This window comes from Oreochromis niloticus, linkage group LG9 (assembly GCF_001858045.2).
Source record: "Oreochromis niloticus isolate F11D_XX linkage group LG9, O_niloticus_UMD_NMBU, whole genome shotgun sequence".
Lineage (NCBI taxonomy): Eukaryota > Metazoa > Chordata > Actinopteri > Cichliformes > Cichlidae > Oreochromis > Oreochromis niloticus.
In genome coordinates, this window is record NC_031974.2 from 15,661,036 (window position 1) to 15,679,602 (window position 18,567).

At 43.9% G+C, this 18,567-nt stretch overlaps 2 protein-coding genes across 6 annotated transcripts in view; one reads left to right on the forward strand and one right to left on the reverse strand.

Moving 5' to 3' along the window:
- Positions 1-12,730, reverse strand: part of LOC102077272 (structural maintenance of chromosomes flexible hinge domain-containing protein 1) — a 52,651-nt gene extending 39,921 nt beyond the window's left edge. For 2 of the 5 annotated variants that reach the window (XM_019363073.2, XM_019363072.2), the window contains exons 1-4: positions 12,375-12,711; positions 5,072-5,147; positions 4,803-4,961; positions 4,646-4,728 (exon numbers count right to left, since the gene is read on the reverse strand). In XM_019363073.2, the coding sequence (XP_019218618.1) occupies positions 4,646-4,728; positions 4,803-4,961; positions 5,072-5,147; positions 12,375-12,539 (483 nt within the window). In that variant the 5' untranslated portion in view covers positions 12,540-12,711. Of the gene's footprint in view, positions 1-2,794; positions 3,080-4,645; positions 4,729-4,802; positions 4,962-5,071; positions 5,148-12,374 lie in introns of those variants that run through there. The other 3 variants (XM_019363074.2, XM_025910379.1, XM_019363075.2) reach the window with 3 other exon arrangements.
- Positions 12,731-14,068: 1,338 nt separating this feature from the next.
- LOC100697218 (methyltransferase-like protein 4) lies at positions 14,069-18,161 on the forward strand. The gene is made up of 6 exons (XM_025910612.1): positions 14,069-14,438; positions 14,721-14,790; positions 15,595-15,769; positions 15,875-15,981; positions 17,028-17,119; positions 18,130-18,161. Exons 1-6 carry the CDS (start codon positions 14,069-14,071, stop codon positions 18,144-18,146), a joined length of 831 nt encoding a protein of 276 aa, XP_025766397.1. The 3' UTR covers positions 18,147-18,161.
- The last annotated feature ends 406 nt before the right edge of the window (positions 18,162-18,567 follow it).

Below are 18,567 nucleotides of genomic sequence, written 5' to 3' on the forward strand. Positions count from 1 at the left end.
CCTACTTAAAAAGATGAGAGAGGCCTGTAATTTTCATCATAGTGTTGAGATGAAAATTATTTGAAGTGCCTCAATGCTATGCTTTATATTAATAAGTGTTATATAAAGTTATATAGATACTAGATAGTATTAAGTCGACACGGTCCTGAATAATAAAGGCTCTTATAGCGTGTCACTCTCTTAGAACTAAGTTTGCAGGAGACTCTCACCCACGCTTGTTGATAACAGGGAACCATCTGCTAGTGGAAATCTACTAGAAGGGAGTAGGGCAAGGTCGCAGCCTCGCCGGAGTTGTGAAGAAATGTGTTGCAGCTAATAGACAATAATGTATGGGTACGCTGTGCAACGTGACTACTGAATGCCTGTGAAACACTGTTGTTTAGAGTGGGACAGCCTCTAATAAAAAATTTTTTACAATTAATTCTGAAGTGGACAGGGAGCCAATAAAGAGAGGCAAGCACCGGGGAAATATGTTCACATCTCTTAGTACTTGTCAGAAGACGAGCTGCAGCATTCTGGACCAACTGCAGTCTTGCCAGGCAGGTCTGGCTAACTCCAGCATATAAGGAGTTACAATAGTCCAGCTGAGATGTAATAAAAGCATGAATCGCCCGTTCAAAGTTTTTAAAAGATAAAAATGATCTCACCCTAGATGAAAGCCTCAGTCTGAAGAAAGACTGGTGTACAACAGAGCTAATCTGTTTTTCAAAGGTGAAATTGCTGTCCCCCTCCGCGAATCGCTACCTTATCATGGTGGAGGGGTTTGTGTGTCCCAGGGATCCCACGAGCTATGTTGTCTGGGGGTTTTTTGCCCCCTGGTAGGGTCTCCCATGGCAAATTGGTCCTGGGTGAGGGACCAGACAAAGAGCGATTCAGAAGACACCTATGGAAAAACCATCGAGGGAACAGTTCACCCTGCCCGGGATAGGGTTACCGGGGCCCCGCCCCGGGGAGGGCACCCAAGGGTGAGCGTCTGGTAGCTGGGCCTTAGTCCATGAGGCCCGGCCTGGCACAGCCCGAAAAAGGTAAATGGGCCCATCTTCCTGCAGGCCCAACACCCGCAGGAGGCACCGTTGGGGTTGGGTGCAATGTGAGCCGGACGGCAGCCAGGAGCAGAGGTCCTGGCGGACTGATCCCTGGTTACCAAGACTGGCAAGCTCTTTATCCTCTCGAGGTTACTTGAGGGTGCATGGGAGTTTGCCCAACCAGTCTACATGTGTTTTGTGGACTTGGAGAAGGCATTCGACCGTGTCCCTCGGGGGGTCCTGTGTGGGGTGCTCCGGCAGTATGGGGTGTCTAGCCCATTGCTACGGGCCATTCAGTCCTTATACAACCGTTGCAAGAGCTTGGTCCGCATAGCCGGCAATAAGTCGGACTTGTTCCTGGTGGGTGGTGAGCTCCGCCAGGGCTGCCCTTTGTCACCAATTCTGTTCATAATTTTTGGAGTGGTGGAAGGCTTTCACTTGGGTGGTCTCAGGATTTCATCTCTGCTTTTTGCACATGATGTGGTTCTGTTGGCTTCATCGGATGATGGCCTCCAGCTCGCCTTGGAACGGTTCGCAGCCGGGTCTGAAGCGGTGGGAATTAGAATCAGCTCCTCCAAATCTGAGGCTACGGTCCTAAGCCGGAAAAGGCTGCAGTGCCCACTCCAGGTCAGGGACGAGTTCCTGCCCCAAGTGGAGGAGTTTAAGTATCTCGGGGTCTTGTTCACGAGTGATAAATAAATGGTAAATGGCCTGTATTTATATAGCGCCTTCTAGTCCCTAAGGACCCCAAAGCGCTTTACACATCCAGTCATCCACCCATTCACACACACATTCACACACTGGTGATGGCAAGCTACGTTGTAGCCACAGCCACCCTGGGGCGCACTGACAGAGGCGATGGGAGTGATGGGAGAAGGGAGTGGGAGATTGACAGACAGATTGGCGCACGGGCCGCAGCGATGCGCACGCTGTACCGGTCTGTTGTGGTGAACAGAGAGCTGAGTGTAAAAGCAAAGCTCTCAATTTACCAGTCGATCTATGCCCCTACCCTCACCTATGGTCACGAGCTGTGGGTAGTGACCGAAAGAACGAGATCGCGAATACAAGTGGCGGAAATGATCTTCCTCCAAAGGGTGGCTGGCCTCTCCCTTAGAGATAGGGTGACAAGTTCAGCCATTCGGGAGGGGCTCAGAGTAGAGCCGCTGCTCCTGCTCCTCCACATCAAAAGGAGCCAGTTGAGGTGGTTCGGGCATCTGACAAGAATACTTCCTGGGCGCCTCCTGTGTGAGGTTTTCCAGGCATGTCCCACCGGGAGGAGGCCCCGGGGCAGACCCAGGACACACTGAAGAGATTATATCTCTCGGCTAGCCTGGGAACCCCTTGGTGTTCAAGCTGGAGGAGGTGGCTGGGGAGACGAGGTCTGGACTTCTCTGCTTGGGCAGCTGCCTCCGCGACCCGGCCCTGGATAAGCGGAAGAAAATGGATGGATGGATGGAAATTGCTGTCAAATATAACCCCCAAATTTCTGGCATGCGATTTGACAAAAGGCTCAAGACTGTGCAGGTTAAAATGGGAGGTGCTGCGATTGCCACTTGGTCCAAAAATTATCACTTTGGTTTTGTTCTCATTGAAGCTAAGGAAGTTAGAGGCCATCCAGGATTCAACTTCACCGAGACACTGAAGTAAGAGTTCCAAGGTCCCAAATTATATGCAACTGTCTTTGACTGGAAGAAATTGTTTAACATTTAAACTTACTTTCTGCATATTCCAGCATATAATACAAAATAATGTTTTGTGTTTACACTCACTCTTTCAAATAGATGCAAGTAAGTTAGCAGGAGTGGGGCGGGTGGAGGTTTGCCCGGTGCCACAGCGGTCATGTCAGTGGGGGGGATCCGGGGTTTTCTCTGTATATTTCACATTCCTGTGGCAACGTGCTAGGTGCTTGCTCTGATTTGAAGTTTAATTTTTTGCTGTAGAAAGAAGTTTTACCACGCAGAGTATACAGCAGATGTTTTTGTTACTTTTCACAGAATCAAACTCAAAGTAATGTCAGTACTTCCACGCTTCCATGGCCGTACTCTCTCTCGCACTCCATATTATCCATTGTTGATCTACGCATGTCTGTTCCTGTAATGGACGTCACACGCTTGTATGTCATTGTCATGAGACACTCTCACAAACAAAATCATGACAGGTTAGTAACACAGAAACACAGCATGCTTATGGGAAAGTAACAGTAATCTAATTACTTTTTTGCAATAGTAATCCCTTACATTACTCATTACTTGAAAAAAGTAATTGGGCCACAGTAACGTGTTATTTGTAACACATTACTGCCCATCTCTGACAATCACATTGTCTGATTTTCAAGAATTTATTTGAAAATTATGTTGGAAAATACGGTGGCAAGATCTGAAAACTGCTGTTCACGAACGCTGTCCATCTAATCTGACTGAGCTGGAGCTGCTTTGCAAAGAAGAATGGGCAAGGATTTCAGTCTGTAGATGTGCAAAGCTGGTAGAGACATACCCTAAAAGACTGGCAGCTGTAATTGCAGCAAAAGGTGGTTCTACAAAGTATTGACTCAGGGGGCTGAATAATTACGCACACCCCACTTTTCGGTTATTTATTTGTAAAAAATGTTTGGAATCATGTATGATTTTTGTTCCACTTCTCACGTGTACACCACTTTGTATTGGTCTTTCACGTGGAATTCTAATAAAATTGATTCATGTTTGTGGCTGTAATGTGACAAAATGTGGGAAAGTTCAAGGGGGCCGAATACTTTTGCAAGCCACTGTATATCCTTTGTTTGCAATGACAGAGGTCAAACGTTTTCTGTAAGTCTTCACAAGGTTTTCATACACTGTTGCTGGTATTTTGGCCCATTCCTTCATGCAGATCTCCTCTAGAGCAGTGATGTTTTGGGGCTGTCGCTGAGCAACACGGACTTTCAAATTGGGGTTGAGATCTGGAAACTGGCCAGGCCACTCCAGGGCCTTGAAATGCTTCTTACGAACCGTGTGGTTCTGGGATTTTCCCTCATCACTCTTGTGATCATTTTGACCCCACTGTGTGAGATCTTGCTTGAAGCCCCAGATCAAGGGAGATTATCAGTGGTCTTGTACGTCTTCCACTTTCTAATAATTGCTCCCACAGTTGATTTCTTTACACCAAGCTGCTTACCTACTGCAGATTCAGTCTTTCCAGCCTGGTGCAGGTCTACAATTTTGTTTCTGGTGTTCTTTGACAGCTCTTTGGTCTTGGCCATAGTAGAGTTTGGAGTGTGACTGTTTGAGGTTGTGGACAGGTGTCTTTTATACTGATAACGAGTTCAAACAGGTGCCAATAATACAGGTAACGAGTGGAGGACAGAGGAGCTTCTTACAGAAGAAGTTCCAGGTCTGTGAGAGCCAGAAATCCTGCTTGTTTGTAGGTGACCAAATACTTATTTTCTACCATAATTTGCAAATAAATTCTTTAAAAATCAGACAAGGTTATTTTCTGGACTTTTTTTCTCATTTTGTCTCTCATAGTTGAGGTATACCTATGATGGAAATTACAGGCCTCTCTTATCTTTTTAAATGGGAGAACTTGCACAATTGGTGACTAAATACTTTTTTACCCCACTGTATATTTGGACTTTCAGAACCAACCATCCTTATCTCTATTATCCTCGTTCCTGTGTTTTTAGCTGTGGCTGAAAGAGAGTTGTCGATGAGCTCGGCAAGTGGATAGGCTGGAAAAGGAAATACAATATAAGCAGTAAGAAACAAACTGATAACAAGTACACAACCATGATTTAGCACTTACCTAATGACGCCTTGTTCTCACTAGCATAGTACTCATAAATGCCACTCTTTATCAGTATATTATAGTGAGGCATAAACGATATTTTTTCCACCGTTGCCGTAGGCAGAACCTGGTGCTCGTGTTGCAACAAGTGAAGGGTGGTGCCATCCTGGAGCTCCTCTAGAATAATTAAAAATTATTCAGTGAAATTCAATCAGATGAAAAGCAGGTTCATCTTGATATTTCACTTGAGCTCAAAACACTCATCAATATCTGATAGATTTACTTACTAAATCTGTAAAAGTTCAGAAAAATTCTGTCAGTCGTTGCCACCACAAATGTCTCACATGAAGGGATTCCAAATTCCTGTAACAGTAAAAATGTGGTGATGGTTAGTGAGTCATTTTAGACATAGACTTGATTTAATCCAGTGCTGGAGAAAGTCATTTGTTACAGCAACACAAGGGACAGGAAGAAAAAAAGAATTAGATATATTAGAAAAATATATTAGAAAAATACAACTAGAAATAAATACTATATATACCATAAATAATATATACAGTAAAACAAACAAAAACAACAAAACAAGGATGTTTTGAAAAAATATATATACATAAAGTACAATGGAAGTAATGCTAATAAAAATTTACTTTGTAACAGTATTCATCCTGTATGGGTGTTGTGCAGTGTGGCGGGACGAAGGACCGACGATAGCGCTCCGTCCTACACTGTGGCTATAACGGTCTAGTGCTGAAGGAGCTGCTGCAGCCAAGAGAACTAACATCTTCCTCTCACCCACCTAATCTATGGGGTCTACACCTCCCATGCAGACAACTGCATAAAAGATTGCAGAAGGTATCACTGTGTCATAAAAGGCCCTCAGCGATGTCCTGCACAACCCAAAAGATCTCAGCCCCCACAGCAGATAGAGCCAACTTTAACCCTTCATATACACATGTGCCTCATGCACATGTTATCTGACCAGTTGAGTTTAATGTTAACATCCAGGATTTCATACTTGTCCGCAACGTCGACTTCCAGGTTATAATCAGTGCCAGAGCAATCATTTCTTGTGTTACCTTTAGCCAGTAGAAGTACCTGGTACCTCCAGGTTTACTTTTCTTTTTTTCCTTTGTTACCCCTGCAAAGGCACATTTTTGGCAGCCTTACACAGGATTTAGCCAAACCCAAAAATAAATCAGCAGAATTGGTCATCAGTCCTGTTAAGCAATTTTTTTTTCAAAAGGAGGCACATATTTCTGTCAGGAAGCTCAAAGACCCTGACGTTCACTGTCTGGACTCGTTAGAGAAAGCTTAAGGTTATGTATATAACTCCGGTTCTCTGAGAAGCGTGAGTGTCTCACTATGGGGAACGCCTCCTGTATGACCTCATCAGAAGCACCCTTACGGGCTGGCTAAGTGACGCCCATGTCAGGAGGAGCTAGTGCCTCCCTATATAATAGGCTGACATAGCGTCAGATGTCATTTAAAACAAGCCCACCTCTTCCTCGCTTCCATAGCAAGGAGGGCGGTCTGGTGAGACACTCACTCATGCTACTCAGAGAACCGGGGTTATATACATAACCTTAATTTCTCTTTCATAGCATTCGCTTCGTGTCTCACTACGGGAGAAATACTGACTCCCGGATTGCCAGACATGCCTGTTAAGAAGACAACTGTCCCCAACAGCACTTCATAGGGGAGAAGCTCCCACCTGGGAAGAACCTGCACTGAGGACTGAATGTGCTAGGTTAGGTGCTGTTACATCTAACCTGTAAAGCCAAGCAAATGTGTGAGGTGAGGTCCAGCATGCAGCTGCACACACCTCCTGAATAGAAACTCCCCTAAAGAGAGACCATGAGGTTGCCAGACATCTAGTGGAATGCGCACGCAAGCCAGCAGGAGGCTGAAGGCCCCTGCTAGTATAGGCCAGGGCAATTGCTCCTACTATCCAATGGGAGAGGCGCTGTTTAGACACAGGCTTTCCCATATGTGGTTTAGCCCAGGACACAAACAGCTGGTCACTTTGTCTGACACTCTGGGTTCTGTCCATATAAATGCGCAGATCACAGACTGGACACAAGGTATGCAGCCGCCGTTGCTCCTCTGAGGAGAGAGGTGGTTGGTAAAAGGCCGGCAGTTCTATAGGGGAACATGTGCCGACAACCTTTGGGATAAAGGCAGGGTTGAGCCGCATACTGACCCTCGTATTATCTGAGGAGAACTGAATGCATGACTGATGCACTGAGAGACATTGGATCTCTCCTACACGCTTAGCTGAAGCTAAAGCAATTAATAGAGCTGTCTTCAAGGACAGAAATTTTAACTCAACCTGTTCCAGGGGTTCAAACGGGCAAAAGGAGAGCGCAGCTAATACTGTGGGAAGGTCCCACGTTGGAGCCAGTGGCCTAGATGTAGGCAATTTACACCGTGCACCCTTCATGAAACGGCATATTAAGGGATGCTGGCCAACAGTCTTCCCCTCAAAACCAATATGGCAGGCTGAAATACACCTTGATGGTGGAGAAGGCTTTACCCTTATCAATCAGGGCCTGAAGAAATGACAGAATCACTGCCACAGAGCACTGAAATGGAATGGCCTGTGATTCTAAGCACCAGCTTTCAAACACACGCCACCTGTGCTCATATAGCGTCCTACTAGACCAGAGGTTCCCAAAGTGTGGGGCCCGCCCCCTAGAGGGGGCGCAGAGCCATTGCAGGGGGGGCGCGGTATGAAAAGAAAAAAAACAAAAACAAGAAAGCTTGGACACTGCTAGCATAATGGACAGGTTTTTGACGGGGCTCCCACACAAACGCAAAGCAGGAGATGAAGCATCGCCAAATATGTTTCCAAACCAACTTCCTTCCAAGCCAAAGACAGGAAAATATGGTGAAGCATATCTTCCCTTTGGCTTCACCTGCACAAGTGCCAAGGTAGGTCTCCCCTGCAAAATTAGTTTTCCCTGCGTCGGGAGCAGCGCTGGGCTCTCCAAATCACGGACAAACAGTATCCCACATTCTTGATTTTTAGTTCACAAACACTTGTAATGACTAACTACTCCTGACGTTTTGGACATGTTAGCTCTTTATGCAGTAAAGTTACAGTGGGATACAAATAATATCAGGCTGATCCTGCCACAATTTGTTTCCCCGGTTCAAATCACGGACAAACAGTATCCCACAGTTGTTAATGTTTTTAAACCCATTTTGCACAGAGAGACATTTTTTGAAAAATATATTGATAGCAATGTTGAATATTATTACACAGGAAAAAAAAACAACTACACGTAAAATAATCACACCACGACGCCTCTGCCTTTATAAATGGAGGGACAGTAACTGCGTGTGTGTATGTAAGCGTGTAAAACCTGAAGATAGTCAGATTAACAGTAACAGCATTTTGTCTCTATAGTGTCTATAGTGTCGATAACACTATGAGGGAGCCCCACTGTGTTCAGGTTAAACCACTCACAGGCCAAGCCCATAGAGCTCGCCTCTCTGGGTGGGGGTGGAATATTTCCCCCCATGCCTGAGACAGGAGGTCTCTGCGTAGTGGTAACGGCCAAGGTGGGCCGTACAGCAGCTGAAAAATCTCTGCCAGCCAGTGCTTCCCTGGCCAGTGCGGGGCTATCAGGATCATATAGTGACCTCTCTCTCTCACTCTGGCCAGAGTTGGAGAAATGAGGGCCACTGGGGGAAAAGCATAGAGGAGGGTTCTTGGCCACTTGTGAGCTAGAGCATCCACCCCGAGTGGAGCTTTCTGATCATGCAATGAGTAAAACAGGGACACTGAGCATTCTATCTGGATGCATAAATGTCCACGGTCGCCTGACTGAATCGCAGCCAGATCTGCTTCACCACCTCTGGGTGAAGCTTCCAGTCTCCGTACAGCGGGTTGCCCCTGGAAAGAAGATCTGCTCCAAAGTTCAAGATTCCCGGCATGTGAGTTGCTCTCAGTGACAGCAGGTGAAAACTGCTCCAGACTATCAGTCTGTGTGCCAGTGTGTTTAACTTGGGGGACCCCAGACCCCCCTGTCTGTTGATGTAGGCCACAACAGGTTCACAGGTGAGGGAGGTGACAGGCTCATCTGCATTATCACAGCTGTGGAAACGCGAGTTTTCACAGGCTGCGATGTGGCAGACATTGTTCTGTTTTTCAGCATGTTTGATTTTTTCTTGTGTTTTACAACACTCGACAGTGCCCTCTGCAAACTGCCTGGACGCGCGTGTCAGGGCTTTTTTAATACAGAATGCATGAGAGAAGTGCTTGTGAAACAACACTGTGAACCTTGGCTCTCTTTCCCTCTACAGGAATGTTGACCCGAGATATGCACTCTGGTTAGAACATGTCCTGTTGAACTTGCTCTGGAACAGAGCTGGGTGGCGGCAGAGCGGCCCATGAAGGGAGGAAACTGGGCTCGCTCTCGCCTAGAGGAGAGGCTGTCAGGCCGGCCACTTCTTCCTCCTCACAGTCGCAACAGTGGGGGGAGGAGGAGGGGCCGCTTGATGACTGGCCTGAGGAGACTGTTTCCAAATCCATGGATTCTTAGGAGCCCCAGCAGGCTGGATGGCTGCCTGCGTCTTAGGCACTTTGGGGATCCTGAAAGCAGGGACCGGGTGAGAGGCTGCCTACGCAAATGACTGGCGCGGTGCCGCTGGGGTGGCGTGCTGGGCCCTCCTCGGCAGTTTCAGAGCCTTATCATCTCTCTTTTTCTGCTCACATCTCTTCTGCATGGATGTAAAAGCTGCACTGAAAAGATCTTGAGGAACGACAGGGGTGTCGTGGAGTTCCTCATTTTCCTTAGTCGTCAGGTTGGTGAGCCCGAGCCAGCGTGCTTGCTCCTGAAGAACCATGAGGCCCATGGCTCTCCCAGTAGCCTGTATAGCTACCTTGTGGAGGCGGAGAACGTGGTCAGTAATAACGCAGATTTCTCCCCACACTGTGGTGTTTGGTTTAACTGTCATGTACTCATCTAGCTCAGCTTGGTAAGCCATTAGCATAGAGGAGGCGTTGTAGGCTCTTACCAACAGAGCCGCTTGTAGCCCTTATCTGTAAGGCTAGACTCTAAATGGTCTGTTTTGGAGGGGAGGGATGGAGCCGATGAGGACAGAGACCTCTTTGGGTGAAGATGGCTCGCTACCAATGGCTCCATTTGTGGCATCTGGCAGAGGCCGATAGACTCCATCCCCTCACAACCCAGCAGAGAGCTCCCCGCGATGGGGTGTTTCTCGCTGTAAGGTTTTGCTTTCCACGTCACCGCTATCTCATCGAGTAGCTCCGGGAAAACAGGCAACACATTCTTCCCCGTCTTTTTTGCCTTCGGCAATTTCTTACCATCAAAACGAGATTTTACAACCTCGGTTTGTATGGCGGGCCACGGCATGTTGAGTCTAGCAGCTGTGCGCTTGCACATGTCCTGCATGTCGAGATCCAGGGGAGACAGCGGTGCCGGTTTTTCAACCTCGCCGGTAGCCGAGGGCTTTGCAGCCCAGCTGATGCTAGCCAAGGAGGTTAGTGGTACCTTTATTAGCAATGTGTTGCTACTTTGCTTTGGGAAAATATTGGTACTTCCAAGGGTGAAAGTATTGCTACTTGACACCAGCACTAGTTACAGAACAGTATTGCTACTGCTTGTATGCTAGTGGACAACTGAAACGCTGGGAACAAAGCGGCCGGTGACCGAGTTGTTCACTCGAATCTGTGGACAGTTTAGCTTAGCACCCAATAGCACAGTTGTCTACAGGCTTCTGTTAGAAGCAAGAAGAAGTTTGTGAATGACATCTAAAGCAATGTCAGCCTATTGTATAGGGAGGCACTAGCCCCTCCTGACATGGGTGTCACTTAGCCAGCCTGTAAGGGCTAGCGTAATGGTATTTGAGCTTCTGATGAGGTCACCCAGGAGGTGTTCCCCATAGTGAGACACGAAACGAATGCTATGAAAGAGAACAAGTACTCGTATGTCAGTACCTGGAGGTTTGTGCAGCGGTAACGCTGCAAGATTTTAATCACATTTTCTGACATTTTGAAGGCAAAATAATTCACCAGTTAACAGAAAACATGATACTCATTACCTGGTTGATTGCCTTGTTGATTTATCCCATTCTTATATAATATGTAACAGTATGTAAGAATAATGCTTTTCTCAGTAATCATTGATTAATCTGTATGCCGGGTAAACCATGTCAACACCTCACTTACATTCATACCTAAGAAAACACTGGACAAGCCTTTGTTGCATCTCATATGTATAATGTCTCACACACTTCATTCATTACAACATATAGGTGTGTTCATGATGAGCATGAGTGACTGCGATTTTATTTTAACTTTTTCACAAATTTCAAACTATGTTTTAATATAGTGGCCGAAATGTTCTTAAAGTTGTTTTAAGCCTACATTCACCACTGTGAGCATAATGGAAGATAAATGGCACTTCTGCTCGTCTAATGGTTAACACATGTCAAAGTTATGCTATAACTTTGATTATTGCAGTTCAAACTGACCTCCTGATGATCAAAAACAAAGGTCTCAACTCTCCTACTCCTACAAAGATCATGGCATCAGTTTTTGTTTGAATTGTTTAAGATTTTCACCAAATTTCCATTACTCAGGAGGATGTAGTTTATGTCGCCACGGAATACTGGCCTATCGCCGATGCATATTTATCTAATATCCAAAACTGTATTATTATAAATAAAAATCAATTCAGATAAAAATTCTTGGGATAAATTAGACAGCACAGTGGCACAGACTGCACTGCTTACAGCACTCTCAGTAGTGTCTGCCAGTAATATTAACATCCAAATAAGTTTACAAAAATGTTGCAAATCTGTTTGTTACTGAAACAAAGGGCTCCTGTGAAGATAACTCTTACTTACTGTATATAATTTTAATAGTTTTTCCTGGTAAAAAATTGAGAGCTGATAGTGAAACTTTAAAAGTAAAGAAGCACCCTTCAATCATGTTATAACCGTTGACATTGCGTAATTTGTTTCCCCCCAGGCAGCACTTTAGCTTCTGTTTCGTTTATTTGGAAAAGAAAAGAAAAAACAAAACAAAACAGCAGAAGGTACACTGACATACTGAAATATCGGATTTTTAGATCACCAGCACTGGTATCAGTGGGGATCTGGTTTAAAGTCGTTGAAAATCAGAGTCCTGGTATCCCTTTGGAGGAAGGCTAAAACCTCTGTGGCAGGTACCAAAATCAGTTTCTTTTTAGGAAAAACGGATATGAGCCAATACACCAACATCAGATGTTCTTTGGCTTACTCCTAAAATCTGACACTAATATCATCTACAAAGAACAGGTCTGCTTCTGCACAACATTAAACTGAGAAGACTTTCTATTATTCTAGCATGGAGTCTTCATTCTGTGGACAGAATAACAAACCGGTGACAATGTTTCCAAACCCACCTTTTTACCGACATTAATTCCTTCATATGCATACACCTATGATAAGATGGTGCTGGCTGATACACTGGCAGTAGGCCGACCGATCATTTGGGCTCTAAGTGCCATGAAAATGTATGTAAGAACTTTCTGACCTCGCCCTTATAGCTTGACCTCAAATCAAGGTAGCAGACATTACCTTGTGCAGAGCTTGGAGAAAGTCGTTGAAGTCCCGACCAGCTATTTCAAACAGCTTGCAGGTTTTCGCCTCCGTTTCTAAGCGGAGGTCGTAAACACGGATCTTCTTCTCTCCCTGCTGCAAGGAAGCTGCTGCAGACCGACGCTGAGAGGCAGAAGTCAGCATCGTCGCCGCTTCGCCTTTTCACGTTAATCTGAAATGAACGGTCGTCCTCGTCCAGGCAGGAGTGAGAGAAACACATCCGCTTTGTCTGGGCTGGTATTAAAAGTTTCTGTAGTTTCCGCAGGACTCGTTCCTTTTACCCCTCCGCTCTTCCCGTTCTGTAGTGATTTCATCGGTAATGCGCTGGTATTTCTACGGAGCATCATTTAACGACAGAAAGCTTGCGTCATCTACTTCCGCGATAATCTTTCATCGTTCTAAATCGTTCACATACCTGTTCCAATATATTTCTACATGGTAGTTTTGCAAATTTTTAAGTAAAAAGACAAAATTCATTTATAACGACAAGGGGTGTACACTGGAAATATCTCTGATATAGTGCATAAATAAAAGCTCGAGGGAATGCATAAATATTTAAGTTTAATGTTATTAATTTATTATTCTTTTTGTTGTTTTACCAAAAGGTTAGTAAATGTTCAAATATTTACTCGTTATAATTGTCAGGCTGTTCTGGTTTTTGCGTTAGAAGAGTCCGACTTTGTGTCAAAACGAACAGCCAAGACTGATGGATGTGAACTTCTAGTTACCCCGACCGCATTATGTCAAAATGTCACTACATTATCTGGACTTCCCCCACAGCACATAGAAAAGTGAATGAAGGGGCCCCATTGAGAAGTTTTGAAGAAGTCAATTAACGCACACACACACATAAACATGACGCACATTTTCTTGTTTTTGTCATTTTCAAAAGTAAAATAACCGTTATTTATACGTGTATTATAGTTTTAATTTTAAAATAAGTCATTTTAGTTAAGAAGTGATATTTTTTTTTTAGAGAATTTCAATAAGCCAGTGCACACATATGGACTGACGAGCACTATATGGACAAAGTAGTGAAGCTCTCTGTCCACATATTTTGTGCTGATGTTAATGTCAGAGGAGGTTTGGAACTTGCAGTTATTCAGTCAGCAGAGTGTTGGCAACTTTTATGCACTATGATCCTCAGCACTACGCAACCTCACTATGTAACTTCATGTGGTCTTCCACTCTGTGGCTGAGTTGCTGTGATTGCTAAATGCTTCCACTTGTCTTCCACTCATAATCGATCGTGGAATATCTAGGAGGGAAGACATTTCACAAGCTGACCTATTGCAACAGTTACATCCGATTACATCAGCATGCTCAAATTCAGGGAGCTCTTTAGGACGACCCATCCTTTTACAAATGTTTTTAAAGGCAGACTGCACGTCCAGGTCTGTGGCAATGGGACTGAGAACAACTAAATTTAAAGATTAAGAGGTATGATCCTTTGTAAAATGTCAATTTTGAAACACTGTAAAATAATTAAAGGACAAGATCTCTACAACTGCTGCATTGACTTTTATCTCCAACAAAATTAAAGCTGTGCATTTTAACACTAACTTTCAATCAGTGGAGCTTTGTTTCAAGTTACTGTGCATTAATCCAAGTTTAAAATATTACAGGTAAGAAGCTGGTTTAGTATTCAGACTAAATAATCTCTGTTATGTGCCATGACGCAGATAAAGTCTGTTATTCTGGAGGGAACCAAGTACTTGGTGGATTCTGCACAACCGCTCGGCTATCTGAATGGACAGACAAACGTGGACAAAGAGCCTCTTCCTTCACAGGAGTGCAACCTCGCTGCTCTTTGTGAAATGGCTAAAGATCTCCCTCTGGTGGAGGATGAGGAGCAGGAACGGGGCGCTCAGTTACTTGTTGGCGAGGATGGCTGTACGTCTCACGTCGACTTGTTCTCTCAGGTGACAGAGAACAAGGCGGACTGGGCTACCGTGGTTACCCTGATGGGAGAGGAGTATGTAATACCCCCACACACGGCTTTCCTGCTGTCTGATTTCACGAGGATACAGCCATTAGTCCACTGTGAGTAAAACACTGGGAGCAGTGCATGTGAACTACAAAGAAATGTTAACTGAAACAAAGGTTATTAATGTTTTTTTAAAGCCTTACAATTCTTTGTGCTTGTGATACCATTATTTGAAAGGCAAAAGTTTATCTTTGTGTGATGCAAAAACATGGGCACTCTTCCCTGAACTTAAGTGTTGTAAATAACTGTGGTATGGCTCAGTGTAATTTCTCATCATCTCAAGAGAGATCTTGTTTGTTGTTTCACAGCCTGACATTCTTTGCTTGTTTCTCACACAGACGGAACAAGGTTCGACCTAATCGTTATGGATCCACCATGGGAAAACAAGTCTGTGAAAAGAAGTCGCAGGTAATTCGGTATTCAAGTATTTTTGGAGGAGTGAAGCAAGAGAGGATAAAACTTTATAGATTTCTGGGTATGAAATCTACATGTTACAAGAGGATATAAAGCAGGGTGAATAAGAATAACAAATAAGAGAGCTTCTAAGAAAAGAAACTGATAAAGTCAGTATTTTTGCACATGTCCCCGTACTGTAAAATATTATGGTCTTACCATGGATATTAATCAGAGAGATATTTTCACCCAAGTCTGTTTTATATAAAGGATTTTGAGGCCTCAAGAGCTCAAAACATTCAGTGTCCTCTAAGAAAAAAGCTGCCTAAAGCTATAACGGAAGGAAATATCAGCATTATTAGAATTAATAATCACGGCAACATGAGATGCCTAATGCATAACAAATGTCCTGACAATCCAGCCAATCCTTTTTATACATTTCTATCAAAATTACTCACAGTGATTATAAAGAAGAAGTCATGCAATCACCAGAGTCAGAAAAATGTGTGATCTGTGAACCAAAACTGTTTCTGCATACAGCAGATGTGAAGTTTTCTCACTAAATTTGCAAAAAAACATGACCTGAAAAGTTCACATAAGTCATTAAACTTGTAAAGGTTAATCACTCTGAACCTTCAGATTTCAGCCTGATGGTGGCACCAGACAAAAACTGGTTGAAGAAGCGAAAATGGCTAGAAAATAAAGAAAAGTAATGGGCATGGTGGTTGTATTTAGAATAGAATAGAATAGAATAGAATAAACCTTTATTATCCCACAGTTGAGAAATTTACACTGACTATATCAATTTTCTCACTGAAGATACGGCTCGTTGCCCTCATCCCAGCTAAAGCGGCTCCCTATTCCCCTGCTGGCATCTCCAAACTGTTTAGTGGTGACCTGGGTGACAAACCGGCCAAGCCACCTGCGTTTTGTCCGTGATGAGCTGTATCCACATTGGGGCGTAGAAGTTGTGGCCGAATGGTTCTGGGTCAAGGTACAGATAATACAGAACTTTCAACTAATTAATTGTTTAGGAACTGGAAGCATTACCTGCTAATGTCAATCCAAGTGTTTTTAAGACAATGCTATTTCTCCTCAGGTCACCACATTTGGGCAATTTGTGTTTCCGCTAGACTCACCACACAAGAAACCGTATGAAGTCTTGGTCCTGGGCCGATATCGTTGCTCTGCTGATATCTCAGAGAGGTGTGAAATGTTTGAGTTTCATCTTTAAATTCCATATTGTACCGTGCAAAAGTCTTGAGTAACTCATTTTTAAAAGATGTTTTTTAGGAAAACTGGAAAAAGGTGCAGCGATTTATTGAAATGCAAACGTAAAGCAAAATACAGTATATAAGGCAAAAACTGAGTTTGTACAATTCTAACGAGCTTGAAAAGATAAGCTCTTACATAAGCTTCTTGTCAGTTCTAGTCCTCAGGATTAGCTCCTCAGGCATCTTCTTCTTCATTTCATCAGACCATAATAATGAAATCAGGACTGACTCAAGACTTTTGCAGGACTGGATATATAAATCATGGTTTCTCAGTCATCCAGGTCATGGTAGTCTTGAGTGTTTGAAGGAGGGCAGAATGACTTTTTTAGACCCTTGAACACATTTTGCTTCTCATCCAAGAGTTTTTTCATTTCCAAACTGATGGAGAGTCCAAGGTATTTAACCCTTAGTGGAGTTTGTCCCCTTGGACGTGGTCCTGAGGGTCGCTGACACACTAAAGGTGTCGCATGAACCAAAGTGTGAAAAAAGGCGTGGTCATTACCGCCATCGAGACTAAGGTGTGAAACCTCTGTAAGACATTGTTCCACTCCACCATCATGCTGCACTGTAGGTGGCTGATAGCAGGAGGATTTATCCCTGAAGTTATATGGTAAGCTATCACGGGTGTTAAAGCAATGTCTAAGTATATCACTTCTTCAGGTTTGCATGTATCAAATGTAACATCTTGATATTATTCAAGGCAACAGCAGCTCTGGAATTTAAAAGGTGCGAAATCTCTGTAAGACATTGTCCCACACCACGATCATGTGAACTATCCAGGTCACCTGAGGCAAGGTGTGAGTGGGGGTTGAAATGCCTGGTTTGAGATCTCAAAACTGTAATGCAGGTGGCTGATAGCTGGTGCCGTAAGCCACCACCTCTGTTCAGTGATTGTTCACAGTGACATAGATGGCCTCCTTTATTTCTTGAGCTATCCAAATCTTATTTATGCTGACAGACTTGTGTACCCTCTTTCAGCCCCTCAGAGACCTCAGAGGTGCCTGTGGAGGATCAGCGTTTGATTGTCAGTGTCCCATCAGCTCTGCACTCTCAGAAGCCTTCGCTGTCAGGTGAATATTCAAGTACAGTGCTGTCTCTTTGCCACCAGAGGGCAGTAGTGTCACATCAATGACCGTTACCTTGCCACACAGCTTGAGTGATAAGCTCTGAATTCTGCAATCACAGATGTGTGTGTGTGTACGTCGCTTCTTCAGTATATTCTTCAGTGCATGTATGAAATACAACATCTTGATGTTAACAGCAGTAATCGCAGCTCTTGAATTTAAAACATCCACAAAGTCTATTTTTTGTAAAGGAAGAGAATTAACTACAGACTCATCACTTTACTTTTTCAGCCACACAATTTTACGATTGAATTTGTTATCCACTGCGAAAAAACTTTGTCTTTTCAAAATGTCTCCAGATTGGAGGCAAAAATACTGCTTCAATTCATAACTACACTTAAATTCATTAAATCATCAACCTCTGACAGGACTGGCTTGTCAGAGCGGGCATTTCTACTGCTCAGGTTTCAGTTTTGTCCTGTTTGCACTGATTGTGTTAAACCTTGATTCCAGCATCCACTCTGCTTCTTAGAATCAATGTAAGACCTTGACAATGAATATGCAGAGACTATGAAAAAGAGAGGCTTGACGTCATCTCACTCCCTCTCAGGGGAACGCGATTTATTATTGTGCAGTATGGAGAGCAAAACATGGCCAGTGTTTGCTGGCGCCCTCTCGGCAGCACAGAAACGCCTCTGTCTCATGGCACTAGTTCAGTATTGTGAAAATAAAGATTTAAATCATAATGATTGCTTTTGTGAATCTGTGATGCCATAGAGATTTAAGCAGATTAGGATACAATTTGTGTTCAGTCTCCATGTGTGATTCTGTGTTTGTGGCAAAGCCTCTCAGCAGGTTTAATCAGAATTGGTTTGTTTGTTATTTGCTGCTGTGGAGGATTTTTATAGCTGTATAACTTGGAATATATGAACTTGGAAACACAGCAATCATTGATCTAGTTATACTTTAAAAAATGTAGACCGCATATAGACAATGTGTTGTATTTTTCTCAACAGCACTGCATACAAAGTAGTACTACTAAATGACCAGAGTGAGCAGCATCTACGCTGTGTTACAACTCCAGCTACTATGCATGCTCTGTTATTCTACACGAGGTGTGAAAGCGCCGTTGGATGTGGGTGTGTCTCAGATGTGACGGTGCAATGTGTAGTGAAATCTTGGGAAAGGTTTTGCCAACTCTTGCGGAGATGCCGACCAAAGCAGATCATTTCTTTTCATTTAACCATTTGAGATGATAACTTAACACCTAGAGGCTTAAGGGATGAGTTTTTCCTTTTCTTCACACCTACAACAGATTATGCAACTACTAGAAATCTCAACACCTTTCGTATTAACCAACCTGAGCTTCCTTTCTTCCTCAGTTCAAAATGTCACCCCGGTAATTCTGCTGTCCTTTTTTTTTCATGTAGCATGTCAGCATGTGAGCAGCCTTG

Bases quoted from the DNA above. Each gene is read 5' to 3' on its own strand.
- LOC100697218 (XM_025910612.1), top strand. From the start codon at position 14,069: ATGACGCAGATAAAGTCTGTTATTCTGGAGGGAACCAAGTACTTGGTG. The intron at 15,770-15,874 runs GTACAGATAATA...ATTTCTCCTCAG, and splicing joins CCGAATGGTTCTGGGTCAAG to GTCACCACATTTGGGCAATT. The intron at 15,982-17,027 runs GTGTGAAATGTT...ACCCTCTTTCAG, and splicing joins TCTGCTGATATCTCAGAGAG to CCCCTCAGAGACCTCAGAGG.